This window comes from Microtus pennsylvanicus, chromosome 1 (assembly GCF_037038515.1).
Source record: "Microtus pennsylvanicus isolate mMicPen1 chromosome 1, mMicPen1.hap1, whole genome shotgun sequence".
In the NCBI taxonomy this organism is placed as follows: domain Eukaryota; kingdom Metazoa; phylum Chordata; class Mammalia; order Rodentia; family Cricetidae; genus Microtus; species Microtus pennsylvanicus.
Window position 1 is genome coordinate 140,252,823 of NC_134579.1, and position 20,379 is coordinate 140,273,201.

A 20,379-nucleotide genomic window follows, 5' to 3' on the forward strand; every position below is an offset into this window, starting at 1 on the left:
TGCTCAGCATGGGTTCACACCCTGAGCTCTACTGGGGCCCCTCACTGGGGGATTCTAGGCAGGGGCTCTACAACTGAGCCACACCCTTAGCTCTGCCTTTATACCCTCATCTTTCTAGTCTTTGTGTCTCTCTCCTACGGCTTCTCTGTCAGCCTCTATCTCTTCATGTGTGTCCTTCTCTCTTGTCCTTATCTCTCCGTCTATGCCTCTTTCGGCCTTTTTGTCTTTGTGTGCCGTGTATGTCGCCTCTGTTTTATTCTCTTTCTCCTTTCTTCCTTTGCCTCCCTCCTTCGTTTGTTGTCTCGGCTCTCTTTAGGCTCCTTCTCTCTGTTTCTGAGCTCCACATCCCGTCTCTCCAGCTCTTTCTGTAGCTCTCCTGTTTCCCCATCCCTTCTTCAGCCTGCATCCCTGGCATAGCCGTGGAGAGCAGGTCACTTCTGCTTCCCTCTTAACCCCACGGAGGAGCTGATAGCCATGTACAGAGACTGGGTCACTAATAAGTCCAAAGCCAAGAAGAACAGCTCAAGCCACTCCAGCTACACAGCTACTGGGCCCCAGTTCAGGGATTTCTGAGAAATGTACACAGAGAGACAGACATGGGGGGGGGGGGGAGTGACAGAGGAACAGAGCTTGAGGAATCACAGAGGATCCAGAGTATTAAACATACGTAATTCCAGTAATCTAGAGCCCGAGGCTGGTGATGAAGTAAGTGGTTGAGTCTAATTGGGATGTGTAGTAACATCCTGTCTCAAAAAAAAAATACAAAAAAGAAACAGCACCTCAACAGAGGTTTTGGATGCAAAGGTGAAAAAAAAAATGACTGTGGCATGGCTCAGCGGCAGAGCCCCTGCCTAGAATCCCCCAGTGAGGGGCTGGAGTGTGGCTCAGTGGAAGAGCCCCTGCCTAGAATCCCTCAGTGAGGGGCTGAGGTGTGGATCAGTGGTAGAGCCCCTGCCTGAAATCCCCCAGTGAGGGGCTGGAGTGTGGCTCAGTGGTAGAGCCCCTGCCTAGAATCCCCCAGTGAGGGGCTGGGGTGTGGCTCAGTGGTAGAGCCCCTGCCTAGAATCCCCCAGTGAGGGGCTAGGGGCTTGGCTCAGTGGGACCTATCTTTAGCGCAAGAAAAACAAAACACAACAAAATTAAAGAGATAGAGAAGACACAGAAGTGAAGAGAAAGCAAAATCTGAAATCCAGATATAGACATTAGACAGAAATTTTGTCTCCAAATATACTGAAAATAAGAGATACCTGGAAAGGATGGCTGTGGGAGACGCGCCAGTGGGCAGCACTGACTGACGGCCGTGCCAGACAGACACCAGACTCTCCACTGAAGCCAGGAGCAGTTGAAAAAGCCGTCATTTTCTGCCTCTCTCGCCCCAGGAGGGGCTGAGCTGAGAGGGGAGTGACTCAGGGCCCGAGGTTTCCTGTGACTCAGCCTCGGGCTCAGACTGAAACTCTGAAAGGGATGTAGAGGGAGATGGGGATCTTCGGAGAAAGAATGAGAGGATTGCCGTCTGCAAGAGAAAGATGCAGAGCCCTGGCCCTAGACCCTAAATCTAAGGGAGGAGGCTGGGCCTTGAAGCACTGAATTTTCGCGGGAGAGGCCTGGGGCCTGGTTCCCCGAGATGGTGGGCTCTGGGTACAAGGCGGGAAGGGGGCTGGATCCCACAGTTCTATCCAGGAAGATTGGAAGAACTGATTCAATGTCCCCAGGACTTTTCCCTGGCCCTTTCCCAGATGCCCCACCTTTGTTCCAGCCTCCTCTCCGGACCTGGAAAAGAACCAGGAGCCTCAGGACCTAGCCGGAAGGGGCCAAGGACAAAGGGTTGTTTAACTAGCTGGTGCTGGAGGGAAGTGGGGAAAAGGGTGTCTCAGGCGGAAAGGTCACTTGGTGCCCGGGGCATGTGCTGGGACTGGCACATGCCCCAGGGAAGACATCCTGAACGTCCTAGGCACATCACACAAAGCCTGCTCTGAGAATGGCTTAAGGAGGCTTCAGGGTTTGGAAGACTCCCACCTAGTGGTGATTTTGGGAACTGCAGGCGCTCTGCAGATTTATAGCAAAAATATTTCTTGTTCTATATTGAGCACCTACTGAATGACTGACATTGTTCTAAAAGCAGGGGATGTCGCCACAAACAAAACAGACAATCCTTCCCTGGAGGCACTTTCGGGCCACGGAAGAGAGCGCTCAGGATTCCATCCATCTCAGTCTGATGTTTTTGACCAGTTCCAAGTTTTCCTTCCTCATTGGACTTCTGTCTCTCCCTCAGTCTCCGAGGGCACATGTTTGTTATTCCTACACTGCAGCTTTCAACTTCCTCCCTTTCTTTCCTTTTCTGTTATCCTTTCCCCACTAGTTTTCAGAAAGTCAGTAGATTTTCTTCATTTTAAACAGACATTGATTGATAGATTGATTGGCAGGTGTGCACGGGCATGCATGCATTCTATATCACGTGTGCGTAGGTCAGAGGAAAGCTCTCCTGAGTGATCAGGAGTCGGATCTCTCCTTCTACTGTGTGGGTCCCGTGGGCCAAACTTAAGCCCTCAGCCTTAACAGCAAGTGCTTTTACCCTCGGAGCGATCTCTACCAGCTTTCTGTTTTCTAATTTTATAACTATTTACTCATTCATTCATTCATTCATTCATTCATCCATTCATCATTCATTCATTTATTTTTGAGACAGGGTTTCAACATATCCCTGACTGTCCTGAAACTCACTGTATAGACCCAGTGGAAGGCTGGGTAGACCAGGCTGGCCTTGAACTCAGACATCCACCTCTCTGCCTCCCAAATGCTGAGATTAAAGGTGTGTACCTTTTGGCCAAGTAAATGCTCTTAACCAGTGATCTCTCCGGCCATTTTCTGGTGTTTTGGAAACAAGTTCTTACTTAGCACAGGGTGGCCTTGAACTCATGAGGCCAGGATAGTACTGAACTCCCGGTCTTCCTGCCTCCAGATGTCACATAGGTTACATGGTACTGTGCCATCATATCCCACCCCTCTTCCTTGTGCTTGAGCCAGGGTTTTCCTAGGGTTCCTTAAAGTTGTAATCCTTCTGCCTCAGGTCACATGTACTGCAATATCTGGTGTACACTGCCACATCTGTCTGTCTCGGACTACAGAGAGGGGGGGAGGAGGAGGGAGGGAGAGAAAGAGCATCAGTGTGCACTGTCAGAGCTGCCCCGCCCCCCGGCTGTAGATGGCATGGTTCTCCTCCTCATATCTGGCTGACTTTCGATTTGCTTTTATGCACAGTGTTGTGGAAACAGCTTGGAGCATGCTAAGAGCAAAAGGAACTTCTGTCTCCATCCTCGCACATCTCAAAGCCACCAAGCTGCCAGGAAGTTTAAGTCCATCCCATGGAGAGGGACGTTGGAGGAGAGTCCAGATACTTTAAACAAAAGGTTCAGAATGGTAGAATACAGCTGGTTATGTGACCCAGGGTAAACCAGTAGGAGGGTCCAGACCACACTCAGAACCACAGAACCTGTTCTCAGGTGTTACATTTTGGAGTGGTTTGCTACATAATAGGGTTGCTGTGTGAAATGTGTCTCACAGGCTTCTGTGTTTGCACGCTTGGCCCCCAACTGGCAGTGCTGTTCTTGGAGGCTGCGGACAACCTCTGGGACTGTGGACTAGCTGGCTGGAGAGGTTCACTGGGGATGGGCTTTGAAGGCAATATCTGATAACTACTCTGGTGCCAGCAGGAACACTCTGCTTCCTGGTCCATCCAGGTCTATCAGGCAGCCTCCATGTCTTTCCCACCATGATGGGACTGTTCCCACTGAAACTCTGAGCCAGAATAAGTCAGGTAACTTGGCAAAGAGATGACTCTCTTTGTAATAGCAGCAGTTACACTTTTCTGTTCATTTACATACATTTCAAGCCTTCTACTATTGGACTAATTTTTATATATCAAGCAATAATGGTTATTTCACCATGTAGATTCTAGCCAATATGAAAAAAAAACTTGGCACAGATAGTGGGCCATGGTGGTGCACATCTTTAATCCTAGCACTTGGGAGGCAGGGACCAGATGGATCTCTATGAGCTTGAGGCCAGCCTGGTCTACAGAATGAGTTCCAGGACAGCCAGAGCTACACAGAGAAACCCTGTTTCAAAAAAACCATAGATAGATAGATAAATAGATAGATAGATAATCTTTAAAAACGGAGTGTATATGTGTGTGGTTTTTTTGGTAGTATGTGCACATGAGTGTAGGTACTAGCAGAGGCCAGAAGATGGCGCCAGATCACCTGGAACTGGAGTTATAGGCAGTTGGAAGCTACTGCATGTGGGTGCAGGGAATCAAACTCTGGTCGTCTGCAAGAGCAGTGTGGGCTCCAGAAGAGCTGAGACTCTCGGACAAGACTGTTTTGCCTTAGTCTTCCTTGATCAGCCTCTGCTTTTCTTTTACAATTCTCTGTCTTTTCCTATTTCTGTCTCTGTGTGTCGACTTCTGCCAAAATTCATCTCACTGTTGACTGTCCTTGGCTTCTCTTTGCTGATCGGCAAATATCAAAGACCTTAGGTCCTTGACGTTTATCTGTCCTCTTGAATAGGACCAGTCTCCAATCTCCTTAGTGCCATTCACTTATTTCTATACTGTATTTGGTTCTCTGCTCAGATATATAATCTCTGTCTCTGTCTCTCTCATCCAGAGATGGAATCCAGGATGCTATATTAGCTAGATAAGACTTCTACCACTAAGCCACACGCAGGCAGTAATGTATCTTCCTTGATAAGATCTCACCACCTCTCCAAACACAGCCTTCGATACTGCCAAGGCCGACTTGCAGACACTGGTTTTGTCCTCCACCTCATGAGCCCTTGGAATCGTACTCAGATCTTCTCGGAGGATTTGTGTTTACCCTCTGAGCCATTTGTCTGGTCCATTTCCGTTGCAGCCATTGCATCTGTGAGGGATTTTCCAAGGAGGACATGCTGGAAAGGGTACAGACCCACCCTGAGTGTGGGGCGGTGATACTTCCTGCTCTGGGATTCTGAAATGAACAAATTGGGGGAGGGGAAGCCAGTAGAGTGTCAGCATCTCTCTCTCTCTCTCTCTCTCTCTCTCTCTCTCTCTCTCTCTCTCTCTCTCTCTCTCTCTGCTATTGACTCACCACGGATTGAACAGGCAGCCCCCCACACTCCCACCATGCTTTCCACCCCATGACGGCCTGTGCCATTACAACTCATGAGGCACAATTGATTTTTCCCTCCTAAGGCGCTTTCTGTCAAGTATTCTGTCACAAGGAAACAGGACACGTTGCCCACACAGCGTCCACTCTGATCATTCTGTCTTCCCAGACTAGCACTTTGTCATTGCCGTGGTGTCAATGCTACAATAAAAGGATCTCACTTCCATTTTTATTATCTAGTTTTATTCAATGTGTATGGGTGTTTTGTCTACATTTATGTCTGTGTCATGAATGTGCCTGATGTCCTGGAGGTCAAAAGAGGGCATCAGATCCCATGGAACTGGAGTTATGGATGGTTGTCAGCAGCCATGTGGGTGCTGGGAATCAAACCCAGGTCCTCTGGAAGAACAGCCAGTACTCTTAACCACTGAGCCATCTCTCCAGCCCCCATGAACTTCCTTCATTATTTGTCTAATTGTTAATGCAAGCTTTGCTATCCAAGTGGTACAGAATGATGTCAGGTACACTGGAAAGATGCTCAATAAATATTTTTTTCTGTGAAAGGGTCTTATGTGTCCCAGACTGGCTTTGAACTTACTTCATAACCAAGGGTGACCTTGAACTTTTGATCCTTTGCCTCCACATTCTGAGTGCTGGTATTTCAGATGTGCACCATCACACCCAGCTTTATGTGCTGCTGGGGATGAGGTCCATCTTCACTCTAACCACTGAGTCAATGCCTCAGCCCTTCACAGATGGTCGTCAAACGAATGTTCTTTCTCTGAGATACTGACCGGCTTTTCTCCTACTCTTGTCTGCTCCACATCATCCTATGGGGCTTGGGGTGGGGGATACCATTTCTCCATTTCCCTCGTGTTTGCCCCACCCCTTGTCAGATGAGTTGCTGTCTGTGGTCCTGATGTTGTGGCTCTGTCCTTGGTGCTGACTCTGGGGCTTCATTTCTGTGACACAGGCGAGGGTGTGAATGTCTTGCGGGAGGGACCAGGTTCTGTGTTAGATGCAAACATTGAATCACTTGTGTCACGAAGGGAAGACAGATGCATGAGTGAAGGGGAGAACTTCACAGGCCCCTGTGATCACCAGAGGGTCCACTGTCTATTAACTGTCCTATGCACACATGTGAATGTGTGTGTGTGTGTGCATGTGTGTGTGTGTGTGTGTGAGAGAGAGAGAGAGAGAGAGAGAGAGAGAGAGAGAGAGAGAGAGAGAGAGAGAGAGAGAGAGAGAGAGAGAGAGTCTGAGTGTGTGTGAGCATGTATGTGTATTGATCTACCCTGATCTTTCTTGGCATCCAGAAAGGTTGGTGCCAGCCTGCTCCAGGACATTGAGACCCAAGGGTTCTCATGTTTCTTTTTTTATAATATGTTAGTGTTAACATTTAGTCTATGAGCACTGTTCCCACTCTTTATCCTCTCATCCATCCATCCATTCATTTTTTTTGTATAGATGGGCACATGTGTTAACCTATGTGCAGGTATGTTATAATCATGTGTGTGGAGGCTAAAGATCAAATGTGTGTGTTATTCCTTAGGGGCCATCTATTTTAATTTTCTTGTGTGTGTGTATGTTTACATGTAGAGGTTAGAGGACTCCTTGTAGTGGTTGGTTCTCTCTTGTAGGTCCTAAGGCTTGTTGGCAGTCACTTTTACCCACAGAGTCATGTTATAAAGAGGCCACTTGTTTGTTTCCCAGCCACCTGGCATTTCAGACCCAAAACAATCACACAGAAACTGTATTAATTAAAACACTGCTTGTCTCATTAGCTCTATCTTCTTATTGGATAACACTTCTATTAATTATAATTAAATTATATTAATTTAACCCATTTCTAGTAATCTGTGTATTATCACGTGGCTGTGGCTTACTGGGTAAAGTTTCCAGTATCTGTCTCCAGCGGGGCTACATGGCTTCTCTCTAACTCCTCCTTTTTTCTCCCAGCATTCAGTTTAGTTTTCCCCACATACCTCTATTCCCTGCGCAGGCCCAAGACAGTTTCTTTATTAACCAATGGTATTCACAGAATACAGAGGGAAATCCCACATCAGAGTCATCTCACTAACCTAACTTTTACTTTTTGAGACTTGTACTGCCCATGCACTTACCAAGTAAGCTAGTCTGTCTAGCCATTGAGCCCCCAGGATCTTCTCCTCCTTCTCCTCTTTCTTCTCCTCTTTATCCAACTTCTCTTCTTCTCCTCTTTCTCCTCTTTTTCTTTTCCTCTTTCTCCTCTTCTTCTTGCATAAGTACTTCAGGTCCTTGTGCTTGCAAAGAAAATACTTTACCAACTGAACTATCACTCTGGCCCTCAATTAATTCATTTTAAAGATATGTGTCCTAGAGTGGGTGACATATTTCTGCAGGTAAAGGCACTTGCCACCTTTGGTACCTGCACCACCTGGAACCGCAACTGGGCAAGGGTCTGGGGATTAAAAAACATGCAAAGACACATGGGTCACTCTTGACACAAGAATGCCAATTATATTGTGTTCCAGGGCAGCTTATATAGTGTTCTTCTTGAGTAATTGACATGCCCTAGCTCTGGGGATTTTTTTCAGTTGCAAGCCCACAGAAACTACTTCCTTATTATCAGGAACTCATGAGGGTCTCATGCTCAGAGCAGCTGAAAGCATAGAAAAACAAGTTGTTTACTCTGGCAGGCAAGGGACCATAGAAAATTCAGGGTCTGAGGATCTGCAGTCCCCAACACCTCCCTCTTTTCTATATAATTAGACCAGGCCTGTCTTAGGTAGCAGAAGCACAAATTCACATCTTACCCATCATCAAAAACACTTGTTTCAGCACTCAAGGTCTTTGTCTTAGGTGGATGTGACAGGCTCCTGTCTCACCTGTCTATGGCTCACTGGCCTTCCCATAGCGTGTGGACTCACACTACACCCAGAGGAAGCCCACTTACTGGGGCAAGCATTCGTCGCATAACTACATCGCTGCTGCCGCTGCCGCCACCGCCGCCGCTGCTGCTGCAGCTGACACCTGTTATAGAGGCAGAGCAATAGAAACCCTCCAGCTAACAAGAGTTCCTAGGGCAACAGTCTCAGACCAGCTTTTCAGCAAGCCTAGTCCATAAAGAAAGCCCTGAGTTAAAGAATCCGTGGAAGGGGGCTGGAGAGATGGCTCAGAGGTTAAGAGTACTGGCTGCTCTTCCAGAGGTCCTGAGTTCAATTCCCAGCAACCACATGGTGGCTCACGACCATCTGTGCTGAGATCTGGCGCCCTGCTCTGGCGTGCGGGCATACATCGAGGCAGAATGTTGTATACATAATAAACAAATAAATATTAAAAAAAAAGAATTTGTGGAAGTGGGAGGAATTCACCCTGCTGACAGTAGCCCTAAGGTTCTTGACTGGCATGGGTGTGGCACAGATATTGATGGAAGGGAGGGGAGCAACTAACAAAATGTAAATCCCATAAGAAACTTAGCTGCCCTTGTAAAGGGGTGGTCTGTAGGTTAAGTTGGAAAATGCCCTGGAGAACATGCTCATTAAGGGAATTTTGGGTCTCTAAGGCAGTGGCAACTTGTCCAGCTAGGGATCAACAGTGCTAGCCCAGCAGCCGTCTGGCTGATGGCAATTCCAGCTGCTGCAGCAGAGGCTACGGTGGTGATCCTGAAGTCTCGGCAGGGGTGGCTCAGCACCAGCTGATTCACTGGGATAGGTACAAGCCTGGAACCTGGACCACAGCAGCAGTCTGGCTGATAGCAATTCTGGCTACCATGGCAGAGGCCGCAGCGGTGACAATAGCAGCCACTACAGCCTCGGTGACCCTGAAGTCTCAGCAGGGGTGGCTCAGCACCAGCTGATTCACTGGGATAGGTACCAAGCCTGGAACCTGGACCACAGTGGCAATCATCGCATTCACCCAACAGCTGCTTAAATGACATGAAACTTGAGAGCAGTTAAGGGCAGAATCATTCAAGGTATTCTTAGAAGAAAAAAATGGCCCTGACATACAGACAGCTGCATGAAAAGTCTTATTTTGGCTCTGGTTTAACTGTAAGATATCTTCAAAGATATTTGTGGCATTCCATTTTACTGTGCCATTAAACAAGGCAGAATCCTGCACAGACAAGGGCCCAAAATTTAGACAGGCATGAGGTCCACAGAGGTACCATTCCATGAAGGTAGGCACTAGACCATATTGGGCTGGAATTCAGAAATGAAACTCCTAAGAATCCTTGCTAGCATTCTTGTAAGGTGGTCACGGTCCACACCACCATAATGAATTATTCAAAGTATAAGGAGTATTGGTAATGTGCTCTGACCAAGGTGGGGGTACTACAAATTTATAAACTGTAGGTTTGGGCCAACATTTAGTGGTTGGAGCCACACAAGAGGTGGCCTTGTGAGTATAATGTAATGGATCCATACATTACAAAGACCAATAGCAGAAGCATTGGTGGAATTTAAGGGCACAGAGCTACAGAGGCATTGCTAATAATAACACAAGGGGAGAGAACATTCAGCGGAGATAAACTACTTGCTTTCTGAAAACACAGACTGCCAGATAGGTTCCATATACTGGTAACATTATTGCGTTCCCAATGAATGGGAATGGCTGGCTGTCCCACAGCCCAGTCAGTGGAAGGGAAGTATGACCATGTGGGGCTATCCAGGCCCACCGGTATCAGCACCAGTGGACTCCTGACTGGGGCCCATTGTACCTGTTGGCCATGGCTGATGATCAGGATTCCAAATGGGGCTTTCATTCTCCTGACCCCCACTTCACTCTAAAAAGCTGCATCCAATTACTAGGAGTCAGATTTTGATCCATGTAGGGTTCCACCAAGGCAGCGGTAAAGGGAGCACGTGGCCCATAAGCAGTTATGGCCTCTTTAAGCTGTCTTACATCCTTAATTGAAACTATTGATGTAGCCTCTGCCTATCGCTTGAGGATCCGCAGTTTCCTAACAGGGAACGCCTGGATATTTCTGGACTTAAGTTCTACTAATTGTCTCCTCAACTCTTCTACTTCCCTCTCACTAGGCAGAGGGGCAGTTGCTTTGTAAAAGAATTCTTTCTCCTGGAGCGAGGCAAGAGAGGCCCAGTCCCGAGAGATGACTCGGAATCACTACTATCTGAGATCCGGGCCTCGCAGGCTCCTTCAGCTCCCTTCTGGACCTCCTTTGCATGATTCTCTATCTTGGACATTCTCCGGTATCCTAATGGCTTCCTTAAGCTTTTCCTTGACCCCACAATCTTCAGTACACATAGACTCTTTAACCAACCTCCACAGGGAAAATGTGGCATTTGAAACACTCATTTAGGGAATTTTGGTGTAGTTCTCTCCAAACTGCTTCCTGCTTTTTATTGGGTGAAGTAATTTTTGGGGGTGTTCATGGTGTCCTTTGGGTGGGATCTTGATCCATACATATCCTTAGACTCAAACTTGACGTTGAGTTTGAGGTCAGCCTGGGCTACATGAGACCTCGTCTCAAAGGGGGTACAAAGCTCAATGGCATGGCTGTCTAAATTAGACCTAAACACTTCCAACAGCAATTGAGCTCCTAATGTGGTCCCCACCCCCAGATGAAGAGCCCCTGGAGCTATATCTGCTCAGGAGGGAGACTTAGCCTTCCCAGGGACGATCCCCTGACTGGTTACTCAACACCAAGCAGTCAGCCCTGGAAACACGTGCACAGCAGTACTGAAGGAGTTTGGCAGGTTGTAATTATACATTTGTTCATCTATATGTGTGCACAACAGTGTAGGTGGGACTAGAGGGAGGGCAGGAAATGATGTAATTATTTTTTTACTTAAATGTACAATACACATTTTCTTTTCAAGGCAGGGTTTCTCTATGTTGCCCTGGCTGTACTGGAACTAATTCTGTAGACCAGGCTGTCCTGGAACTCACAGAGATCCACCTGCCTTTGCCTCCTAAGTGCTGGGATGAAAAGTGCGCACCATCACCATTTTTTAAAAAGACACAAAGGTCCACTTTGGAATAAGAACATGTAGTGGATCTCTTGGTCTCTCTACTTCGAGAGGGTGCAGCCTTTCTGCAGGACCCCATGCAGGCCCGTTAGCATCATGCCCATCCTCCCCACCTCCACAGGGAATGCTGTGTTCAAGCAAAGGGTGACTGACTCCCATAGCCCTCACATACTACCCCCATCCCCGTCTTTTCTTCTCCCTCTGGCCTTCAACATTAAGCAACCCTTGACCTTGGAGACTTGGAAGAGAGTCATCTTTGCTGGCCTCCTTCCTCTGCCCCTGCCTCTGGTCTGGTCTTATATCTTGGCTTTCATCATGCAGCTCTCTGCCTCTAGATCCTTCCATGCTCCCAAATGGTTGTAGGAGGAAACTGAGAAGGCTTGCTGTTGGTGTACGATATTTCTAGGCCATTCAGAGCCAAGCCACTTTTTCCTTGCTAATCTTCCTCACCTCCATATACTGATACATCCCAAATTTCTAAATCCATCTTCTACATTTTATTTATTTTTGTTGTGTAGGTGTGTGCATGTGTGTTTGTGACATGGCATGAATGTGGGGATCAGAGGACAACTTTGGGGAGTCTGTTCTCTCCTTCCACCATGTGGGATCCAGGGATCAAACTCAGCTTGACAGACTTTTGTGCAAACACCTTTACTCACTTTCTGGCCCTGTCCCAACCCTGTGCAAGTAGTCCTAAAGCCTCTCTTACTGCTTTGTCACATAGGCTTCTTCTCAGACGTCCATGACCATCCAAACTGTCCTCTCAGGCTCCTTTCTGAACTTCCCTTACTGGATCATACTCCCTTTGCTTATTTCTTGCTTGTTTATTTTTGATACAGGGTCTTATGGAGCTTAGGCTAGACATTCTGTATCAGAGGATGTAGCTCAGGCTAGACATTGTGTATCAGAGGATGTAGCTCAGGGTAGACACTGTGTATCAGAGGATGTAGCTCAGGCTAGACATAATGTATCAGAGGATGTAGCTCAGGCTAGACATTGTGTATCAGAGGATGTAGCTCAGGGTAGACACTGTGTATCAGAGGATGCAGCTCAGGGTAGACACTGTGTATCAGAGGATGTAGCTCAGGCTAGACATTGTGTATCAGAGGATATAGCTCAGGCTAGACATAATGTATCAGAGGATGTAGCTCAGGCTAGACATTGTGTATCAGAGGATGTAGCTCAAGGTAGACTGTGAATTCTTTATCCCCTTCTTTCACCTCTGGAGAGCTGGGATAAGGGTTGTGCCCCTTTCCCATATCTGACTCACACCCCAATTTCATCAACCATGAACCTCCAGGTTTGTGACTGTATCTTTCCAGATCAGGAGGGCAGGCTGACTCTGACTAATTGCTGGGGCCGGGGATGCACCACCCCAGAAGAACAGGTTCCAAATGACTGCCAGATGCCTCTTCCTGCCCCTTGGTTTCTTATTCCTGCCTCTGCCCTGTGTTCTTGCCACCCAGTGAGTGCTTCACGAGTCCTCATCATAGGCCGATCCCTTTGCCTGGACTGCTTCCCACTGCACCCTCCTGGCAAACTCCGATTTGTCCCTTAGGATCTGGCTGTGGCTGCTTCCTCACCACAGTCACCTCCAATGCCATGGCTGTCAACCTGACAGGAACTAGTGTCACCTAGGAGACAAACTTCTGGGAACATCTGTGAGGGAGGTTCCATGTTGAGTTAATAGAGATGAGAAGGCCTACTATTATGTGGTTGTTGTTTTTCAAGACGGGGTTTCTCTATGGGACACTTCTGGCTGTTCTGGAACTTGCTTTGTAGATCCACCTGCCCCTGCCTCCCAAGTGCTGGAATTAAAGGTGTGCACCACCCCCCAGCTGAGAAGGCCTACTCTAACTGCAGGTGACACAGTCCACACAGAGCAGAAGGGAGGAAGTGAGCCGAGCACCAGAATCCACTGCTCTGGTTCCTGACTATGGGCACTAAGTGACCGGCCACCTCCCCATCCTGTCACTGTGGCTTCTCCACTGTGATGGATGGTTCCCTGGCTGATGAGATGGCTGCAAGATGAAAGAGATCCTTTTCTCCCCAAGTCACTCTTCTCTGTATTGCCCTGGATGGCCTGAAACTCACTCTGTAGACCAGGCTGGCCTGGAACTCACAGAGATCCGCCTGCTTCTGCTTCCCAAGTGCTGGGGTTAAAGGCGTGTGCCACTACTGCCCAGTTTATCTTTAAAATTTGAAGCAGGGTCCCACTAAATTACTCATGCTGGCCTTGAATTCAAGATCCCCAGTGACTGGGGCTATGGGTTCCTGGCACCTCATCTGACTCAACCCTGCCATTTAATGCGTCGCTTAAAATGCAACAGTTGACGTGAGAAGGCAGGACTTGAACTCTCCCCTCTGCTCAGTTACTTGTCCCTAAATAGACAATTTTAAGAAAGGGGTGGGCTTGGTTGTTCCCTCTGCATCCCCCTCTGGCCCTTTCCCAAAAAGAAAAATTCTTCATTTTTAAAAACCTTTTATTGCAAATAATATACATGTGGGGAGAGGAGAAAAGACAGGTGTGACAGCGTGACTCTGTCATCCTGGCGTCTGGCAGATCCAGGTGGGAGGATCAGGAATTCAGGGTCATCCTAGGCTACACAATGAGTTTGGGACCAGCCTGGGCTACATGAGCCCTTTTCCCAAAACACCAGCAGGAGGTTCAGTGAAAAGAGCAAAGCAGAACCAGAGAGTCCTCAGAGCCTGTACCTCAGTGTCTAGACCTCCAGACACCTCATGTTCCTCTTCTGCTCACTTGTCCCCAAAGATAACCACTCTTCTGGCTTCTGATTGCGCACACTGTTATTTTCTTAACCAACGTCCATACTTTGTTTTGAATGGAGTCACATAACCTGTTCTTTCGTGTGTCTTTCCTGTTTTGTTCAACGCAATCTTTGCGAGATTCTTCCAAGGCCACTGCAGGTAACTGTCCACCGTCATTTCCATCGCTGGGCAGCCAGCCGTCCTTTCAGAGGAAGGTCATGGCCTCCTCATTTGGCTGTTGGTATTTATTTGTGTTGTTTGCAGTTTGTGGCCATGTGGACCAGTTTCTGTTGGGATGGTGGACCCGAGAGTGGGACTGCTGGATTATAGTAAGGGTGTCAATTCTGTTTCAGAGATAATGAAAAGTAGGTGTCTCTCTACCTCCCTCCCTTCCCCCTTTTCTCTTTCTTTCTTTTGAAACAGGGTCTCACTATGTAGTCTTGACTCTCCTGGAACTCACTATGTAGACAAGGTTGACCTCAAACTCAAAGATCCACCTGCATCTGCCTCCGAGTGCTGGGATTAAAGATGTGTGCCCACCACCGCCTGCCAGGGTCTCACAGTGTAGATCAAGGCTGGACCTAAACTTGTAGTGTAGTCCAGCTTGGCCTTAAAGCAGTGATCCTCTTGCCTCAGTCTCTTGGGTGCTGGGGTTACCACCACCCTTGTGAGAAATGTGTTTTTAAGGTGAGTGGCATGATTTGGCTGTGAGGTGTCACAAAAGAACCATGCGTTGAAGCCAGGTTAGATTTTGAGGGGCCTCACTCAATGCTCTGATTAGCTCCCAGATAAATGGGACTTCAGGAGGTGGGGGCAGTGTCATAAGGAAGGATGGAGAGAGGGAGGGAAGTCTGTGACTGGAGACGGGAGGAGTGAGGTTCTTTTTTTGATGTCATTTTTAAGGGAACCCACACTAGGGGCTGGAGTGGTGAGAAGCAAAGCGATTCTGGAGGTGCTTTCTATGCGGGGAGCCTAAGGGACCCCCCCAGAGTGATGGCCAGTAGTGGAGCAACAAACAGCAAGATCAGGATTCTGGGAGCCTGGGGAGGGGCTGGGGACGCGACGCCGGGGATGGTCTGTGTCACCGAGTCCCTGTTGCAGAGGTGGCCCTCGCAGCAGTAGCCCTGCAGGTCGATGGATGTCCAGGGGCTGGTGGTGCCCATGGTGGTGCAGGAAGGCCGGTGGCAGGTTCGGATGTACACGGGCACTGAGAAGTTGCCTGGATGGACAGGGAGGAGGGGTCAGGCCACCGGAGGGTCTCCCGTGAGCTCTGCCTTAGCAGGCAGGGGCAGGCCTGCGTCTTGTTAGGTCTTTCTGTAGACCAGAGCCACATCTCTCAGAGTGCAGACAAGCCTCCTTCCTCATACCAGAGCCATATCTCCTTCACAGCACAACAGACCTCCTACCTCAGTCTATAGACCTTTTCCTTAGATCAGAGCCCTGCCTACTTCAGACAAGAGCCAGACCTCCTCCCTCAGACCAAGGCCACAGAGAACTATACCTCCCTGGTGTCTCTGCCTTCAGATCTTCAGTGCCCCCGCATGTCTATCCTAGGCCATCCCACCGTTCCAGGCCCTCACCAATATTCATCCGGCCATTGCCCTGGAAACAGACGCTCTGGTCCTGGTGGCACTGGACCCGTCGGGACCTCTCAGGGGAACAGTCTTCAGGGCGGGTCCCCAAGCAGGCATAGCATTCTGTGCCACTGAGCGTCGGTGGGTCAGGTGCTTGTAGAAAACAGTAGATACGTTAGACCTGTAGTTAGATAGGTCGCTCCGGGCTGCAGTGCTGGCTGCTTGCTGCATCTGCTCATGCCAAAGTGGAACCTGGCATCCCACAACCTTAGCAGCACTCAACGGAAGCCTCTAGCCACTCCAGTCCGCCCCCACCTCTTCAGCCCCAGCCCCACCTCTCTAGCCCCGCCCCGACCTCTCTCCAGCCCCACCTCCGACCTCTCCAGTTCCGTCCCCATCTCTCCCACCCCACCTACATATCTCCAGTCCCTCCCCGTCCCTCCAGCCCCGCCCTGTCTCCTTAGTCTCGCCTTCCCCTCTCCAACCCCCCCAACCTCCTTCCAACCCCCCCTCCCGCACACCTTGACTCAGGTTGGGGAGGGTGTCATGGTTCTTGAGTTGGGTGTTGCAGAAGTCCGTTGCGCATCCACGGACCACCGCGTAGTCGGGCGGCAGCGCGTCCTGGTTGGACTGCATGGGGCCAGTGGTGGGGCCGGTCCAGCATCCCTTCCGGACGATTGTCACCAGGGAGCGGTACCCTGGGGCGAGCAGAGCATCAGGCCTGGAGTGAATTCTCCCTCCTGCTTGTCTCCTTCTCTTAGTTTTGCCTCCTCCCTCCTTCCATTCTGCCTTCTGCTATCTTGTTTTGTTTTACTTTTACTTTTCTTTCTGCCCAGTGTCCATTTCATGTTTCCATCATCTCTGCCCTTCTTCATTTCATGTTCCTCATTTACCCTCTCCCTTTCTTCCCCCTCTCTCTTCTCCCCTCCCCTCCTTCTTCCCTCAGTTCTCTCAGTCTCTCTGTTGTTTTTAAAGATTTTTATTAATTTTAGTTTATATGTAGCACAATGCAGTGTTCACAGAGGCCAGAAGAGGGCGTTAGATCACCTGGAACTAGAGTCACAGTGGGTGTGAGCCACATCTAAGTGCTAGGAACCAAACCTGGATCACCTAGAGGAACAGCCAATGCTCTTAGCCACCGAGTTGTCTTACCAGTGCTGTTTGGTCTCTTTGTTTTTCTGAGACAGGGTTTTAGAAAACCCCTGGCCTAAGGTTTGCTACTTAGCCAAGAATGACCTTGAACTTGTGATCCTCCTGCCTTCCAAGGATTGCAAGTGCTTGGATTTGTGCCACCATGCCAGTTTCTCTCTTTCCCTCTGACTAGGTCTTGCCATGTAGCCCAGGCTGGCCACAAAAACACAGAGCTCCTGCATCTACCTCCTGAGTGCCATGATCTCAGGCGTGGACCACCATGCCCAGCCATCCCTTTCTCGCCCCCCCATCCCTTCTCCTCCCCTTTCTCTTCCTCTCTCTTCTCCCTCCCTTCTTTCACCCCTCTTTTGCTGCCCTCAGGTCCTCACCAGTATCCAGCAACAGCATCGCCTCAGAGCACCCCTGAGGACAGGAGACACTGGGGAATGTCATGGCACTGAGGTCGAAGGGTCCGAAGTAGGTGTGCTCGAAGCTGTAGCACTGTAGGGCCTGGGAGCCTAGGAGAGGGATGGGGAGTGTTAGCAGATGGCGGGAATCTGTCACAGGACCGAGGGTTCCAGATACACACCAGCTGCTGTGTCTCGTGTCACCATGAGAAAGTAGTGTCATCACCAAGTGCCACCATGGTCCTCAAAGACCTCAGTCATTTGCATAAGGGGCTGAGGCAATTTCCTCCTGCTCTGCTCATCTCCCAACAGACACCCCCAAATCGTGCAGGTAGAAAGAATGCAGTCTCACATAGACACAGCCAGCAACACAAGTGAACTCTGGCCTAAGTGCTGACACGGGTCTGTGCAAGCCTCCTATTGAATAATGTGTGCAGAACAGCCTGGTTGCAGCCCATGTTCCCCAAGATCCCACAAGGATAGATACGACACCCTTAGACCCAACAAAGCCACTTAGAGGGGGAGCCACTCACTCACAGGCTCTGATGTCTGCATATTTTGCATGTGTCATAATGATAGAGGACTAGGGGACCCAGAAGCTGAGAGAGGGGCTGTTGAGAAGGCTCTGCAGGTGAAAGCGACCCACATGATGGAAGGAGAGCATCCAGTGCAACTCCTGCAGGTTGTCTTCTGCCCCCTTCCCACAAAGCTGACATTTATTTTAAAAGAAGGCTGAACATCTTGGGAGAGAAAAATCACATGCATAAAAAAAGAGCACAATTATGTAGTTAGAAATGACACCATCTACCAGGCGGTGGAGGCACAGGCCTTTAATCCCAGCATTCAGGAAGCTGAAGCAGGTGAATCTCTGAGTCTGAGAGCAGCCTGGTCTATAGAGTGGGTTCCAGGACAGCCAGGGGTACACAGAGAAACAAACAGAAAGAAGGGAAGGAAGGAAGGAAAGAAGGACATCATTGGTTGGGAATCTGACTTGTGTCAGGTGGGGGTGTAAAGCTTGTCCTCAAGTGTGAGCGCCAGGGTTAGACCCCAGGTGTGGCAGCCCACCCATCACCCTGGTGTGAGGGAGCAGAGAAGCGGTCCCCAGAACGAACGAGCCAGCTGGACTCAATCAGCGGGGGTTTTGATCCCCAGAACGAACGAGCCAGCTGGACTCGATCAATCAGCGGGGGGTCAGGGCTCATGACTTGGCAAAGAGTGATGGAGGAAGATGCCGGGTACCAACCTCAGGCCTCCACACACGGGCACGCACATACTATACACATACACACGACAAAAAGAGTAAGGAAAAGAAATGACCCATCAAAGTGGTTTCAAATCATATATAGACACAGGATATTTAGAAACATGCAAACAAATATGCAGAGAGTTACACATCCTAATATCCAAACACACACAGATATGGATATGTAAGCCACGGAAATAGCATAGGGACAGTGGACATGTGGGTGCAAAATTACATACCCATCTTTTTTCTTTTTTTTTCTTTTTTTCAGAGAAAGTGAAGGAGAAGAACTGGCCCTCAAAGAATTTTTGTTGTTGTTCTTGTTTTGAGACAATCTCATGTAGGCTGGCCCAGAACTCACAATTCTGTTGAGGCTGGCCAAACACTGGGATTATAGCCCTGCTACACCATGTAAAATATTTGAAATTTTAAAATTATTGCTGAGCATGGTGGCACATGTCTTTAATCCCAGCACTCAGGAGGCAGAGACAGGTGGATTTCTATAAGTTTGAGGTCAGTCTGGTCTACAATGAGACAGTGAGAATCTGTCTCAAGATTTTTCTATTGCATTTTGTTTACAGTGTTGTGGAGGGGAGCATGAGTTACCCCACCCCGTGCATGTGTGGAGGGCAGAGGACGAGTTTTAAGAGTCAGTTCTCTTTTTACACCCTGGGTTCGAGGGACCAAACTCAATTGTCAGACTTGGTGGAAAGCACCTTTATCTACTGAGCCATTTTGCCAGCCACACAGTGCAATCACCTGCGCGCGCCGCGCGCGCACACACACACACACACACACACACACACACACACACACACACGCACGCACTCTGCTACTCAGATGTTGAAATCTGGTAAAGAGAAGCACAAGCAGGTGCTAACACAGGGACACATCCAGAACCAAACTGTGTCCCATGGTGAGCAAATGCACACAAATTAAGACTCACGCGAGGTTTGCTCAATATCTAATTCTCCCCTCATGACCCATCCCTGATCAAGTGAGTACATCCCTATAGGAGAAGAGGGTCCACAAAAGAGCTAAGGTCCTTGCCAGCTCCAGGGAGAGCCCTGATTGCTCCACAGAAATTCCCTCAATGGGAGGGTGGCAGGGAGAAGGAAGACCCATGTAGAGGAGATGACAATGTGAGGGTGCAGAGGGGTGAGAAGGGGTGCACACATGGTCTCCACCATTCTGAGATTTGTGAGAACAAGCCTTTAGCCCTCCTCTCCCAGTCCCAGAGGTCCAAGTCCCAGCCCTCCTCCCTCAGACCCAGGGGTTCAGGTCCCAGCCCTCCTCCCTCAGACCCAGGGGTCCAGGCCCAGACCTCCTCCCTCAGACCCAGGGGTCCAGGCCCAGACCTCCTCTCTCAGACCCAGGTCTCCTGGGTCAGCCCTCCTCCCTCAGACCCAGAGGTCCAAGTCCCAGACTCCTCCCTCAGCCCCAGGGGTCCAGGTCCCAGCCCTCCTCCCTCAGACCCAGGGGTTCAGGCCCAGCCCTTCTCCCTCCTCCTCAGACCCAGGGGTCCAGACCCAGCCTCCTCCCTCAGATCCAGGGGTCCAAGTCCCAACCCTCCTCCCTCAGCCCCAGGGGTCCAGGTCCCAGCCCTCCTCCTTCAGACCCAGGGGTTCAGGCACAGCTCTTCTCCCTCCTCCCTCAGACCCAGGGGTCCAGGCCCAGCCTCCTCTCTCAGACCCTTCTTCCCACTGGACTCAGCGCAGGTGGGTACCTGTCAGGTAGAGCCCGATTCCGAGGAGGCCGAGCAGGAAGGTCCTGGGGATCTCCATGGCAGCCTGCGGTGCTGAGATGCGACACCGAGGACAGCTCCTGCCACTCTGACTTGCTGTCGGGCTGGTTTTCCCTGAAGATCCCCAGGCATCCTGGCTACCAGCCTGGCCAGGATTCCAGATTCCTCCACCCCGCCCTTCCGCCCTCCTCACGTGGGCTGCCTCCTTCTAGGTAATCATGGTGGGGCTGCTGGAATAAGGGGTGGGGACTCGGGCTCCTGGGTGCTGAGGAAGATATTAGGGGACTGGAACCTGGATTTTGGGCGTGATGTGTATTTTGCCAGTCTGTTTGTATCCTCTCTGCATTCTGTGCTGGTGTGCAGTTGGTCCCTGGATTCCTGCTCTGTCCCCACTC

General features: G+C 49.6%; 1 protein-coding gene across 1 annotated transcript; it reads right to left on the reverse strand.

Moving 5' to 3' along the window:
* Positions 1 to 13,602: 13,602 nt before the first annotated feature.
* On the reverse strand, positions 13,603 to 20,094 carry Lypd5 (LY6/PLAUR domain containing 5). The gene is made up of 5 exons (XM_075989536.1): positions 19,967 to 20,094; positions 16,980 to 17,108; positions 15,981 to 16,157; positions 15,466 to 15,612; positions 13,603 to 15,104 (listed from the first exon to the last, which is right to left on the reverse strand). Exons 1-5 carry the CDS (start codon positions 20,022 to 20,024, stop codon positions 14,845 to 14,847), a joined length of 771 nt encoding a protein of 256 aa, XP_075845651.1. The 5' UTR covers positions 20,025 to 20,094; the 3' UTR covers positions 13,603 to 14,844.
* Between the last annotated feature and the right edge of the window lie 285 nt (positions 20,095 to 20,379).

What these genes read in the sequence shown, in the direction of transcription:
- Lypd5 (XM_075989536.1), bottom strand. Translation starts at nt 20,024, where the DNA reads ATGGAGATCCCCAGGACCTTCCTGCTCGGCCTCCTCGGAATCGGGCTC. An exon ending in GATGCTGTTGCTGGATACTG is followed by an intron (nt 16,158 to 16,979) that starts GTGAGGACCTGA and finishes TGCTCGCCCCAG; the next exon opens with GGTACCGCTCCCTGGTGACA. An exon ending in CCTCCCCAACCTGAGTCAAG is followed by an intron (nt 15,613 to 15,980) that starts GTGTGCGGGAGG and finishes GTTTTCTACAAG; the next exon opens with CACCTGACCCACCGACGCTC.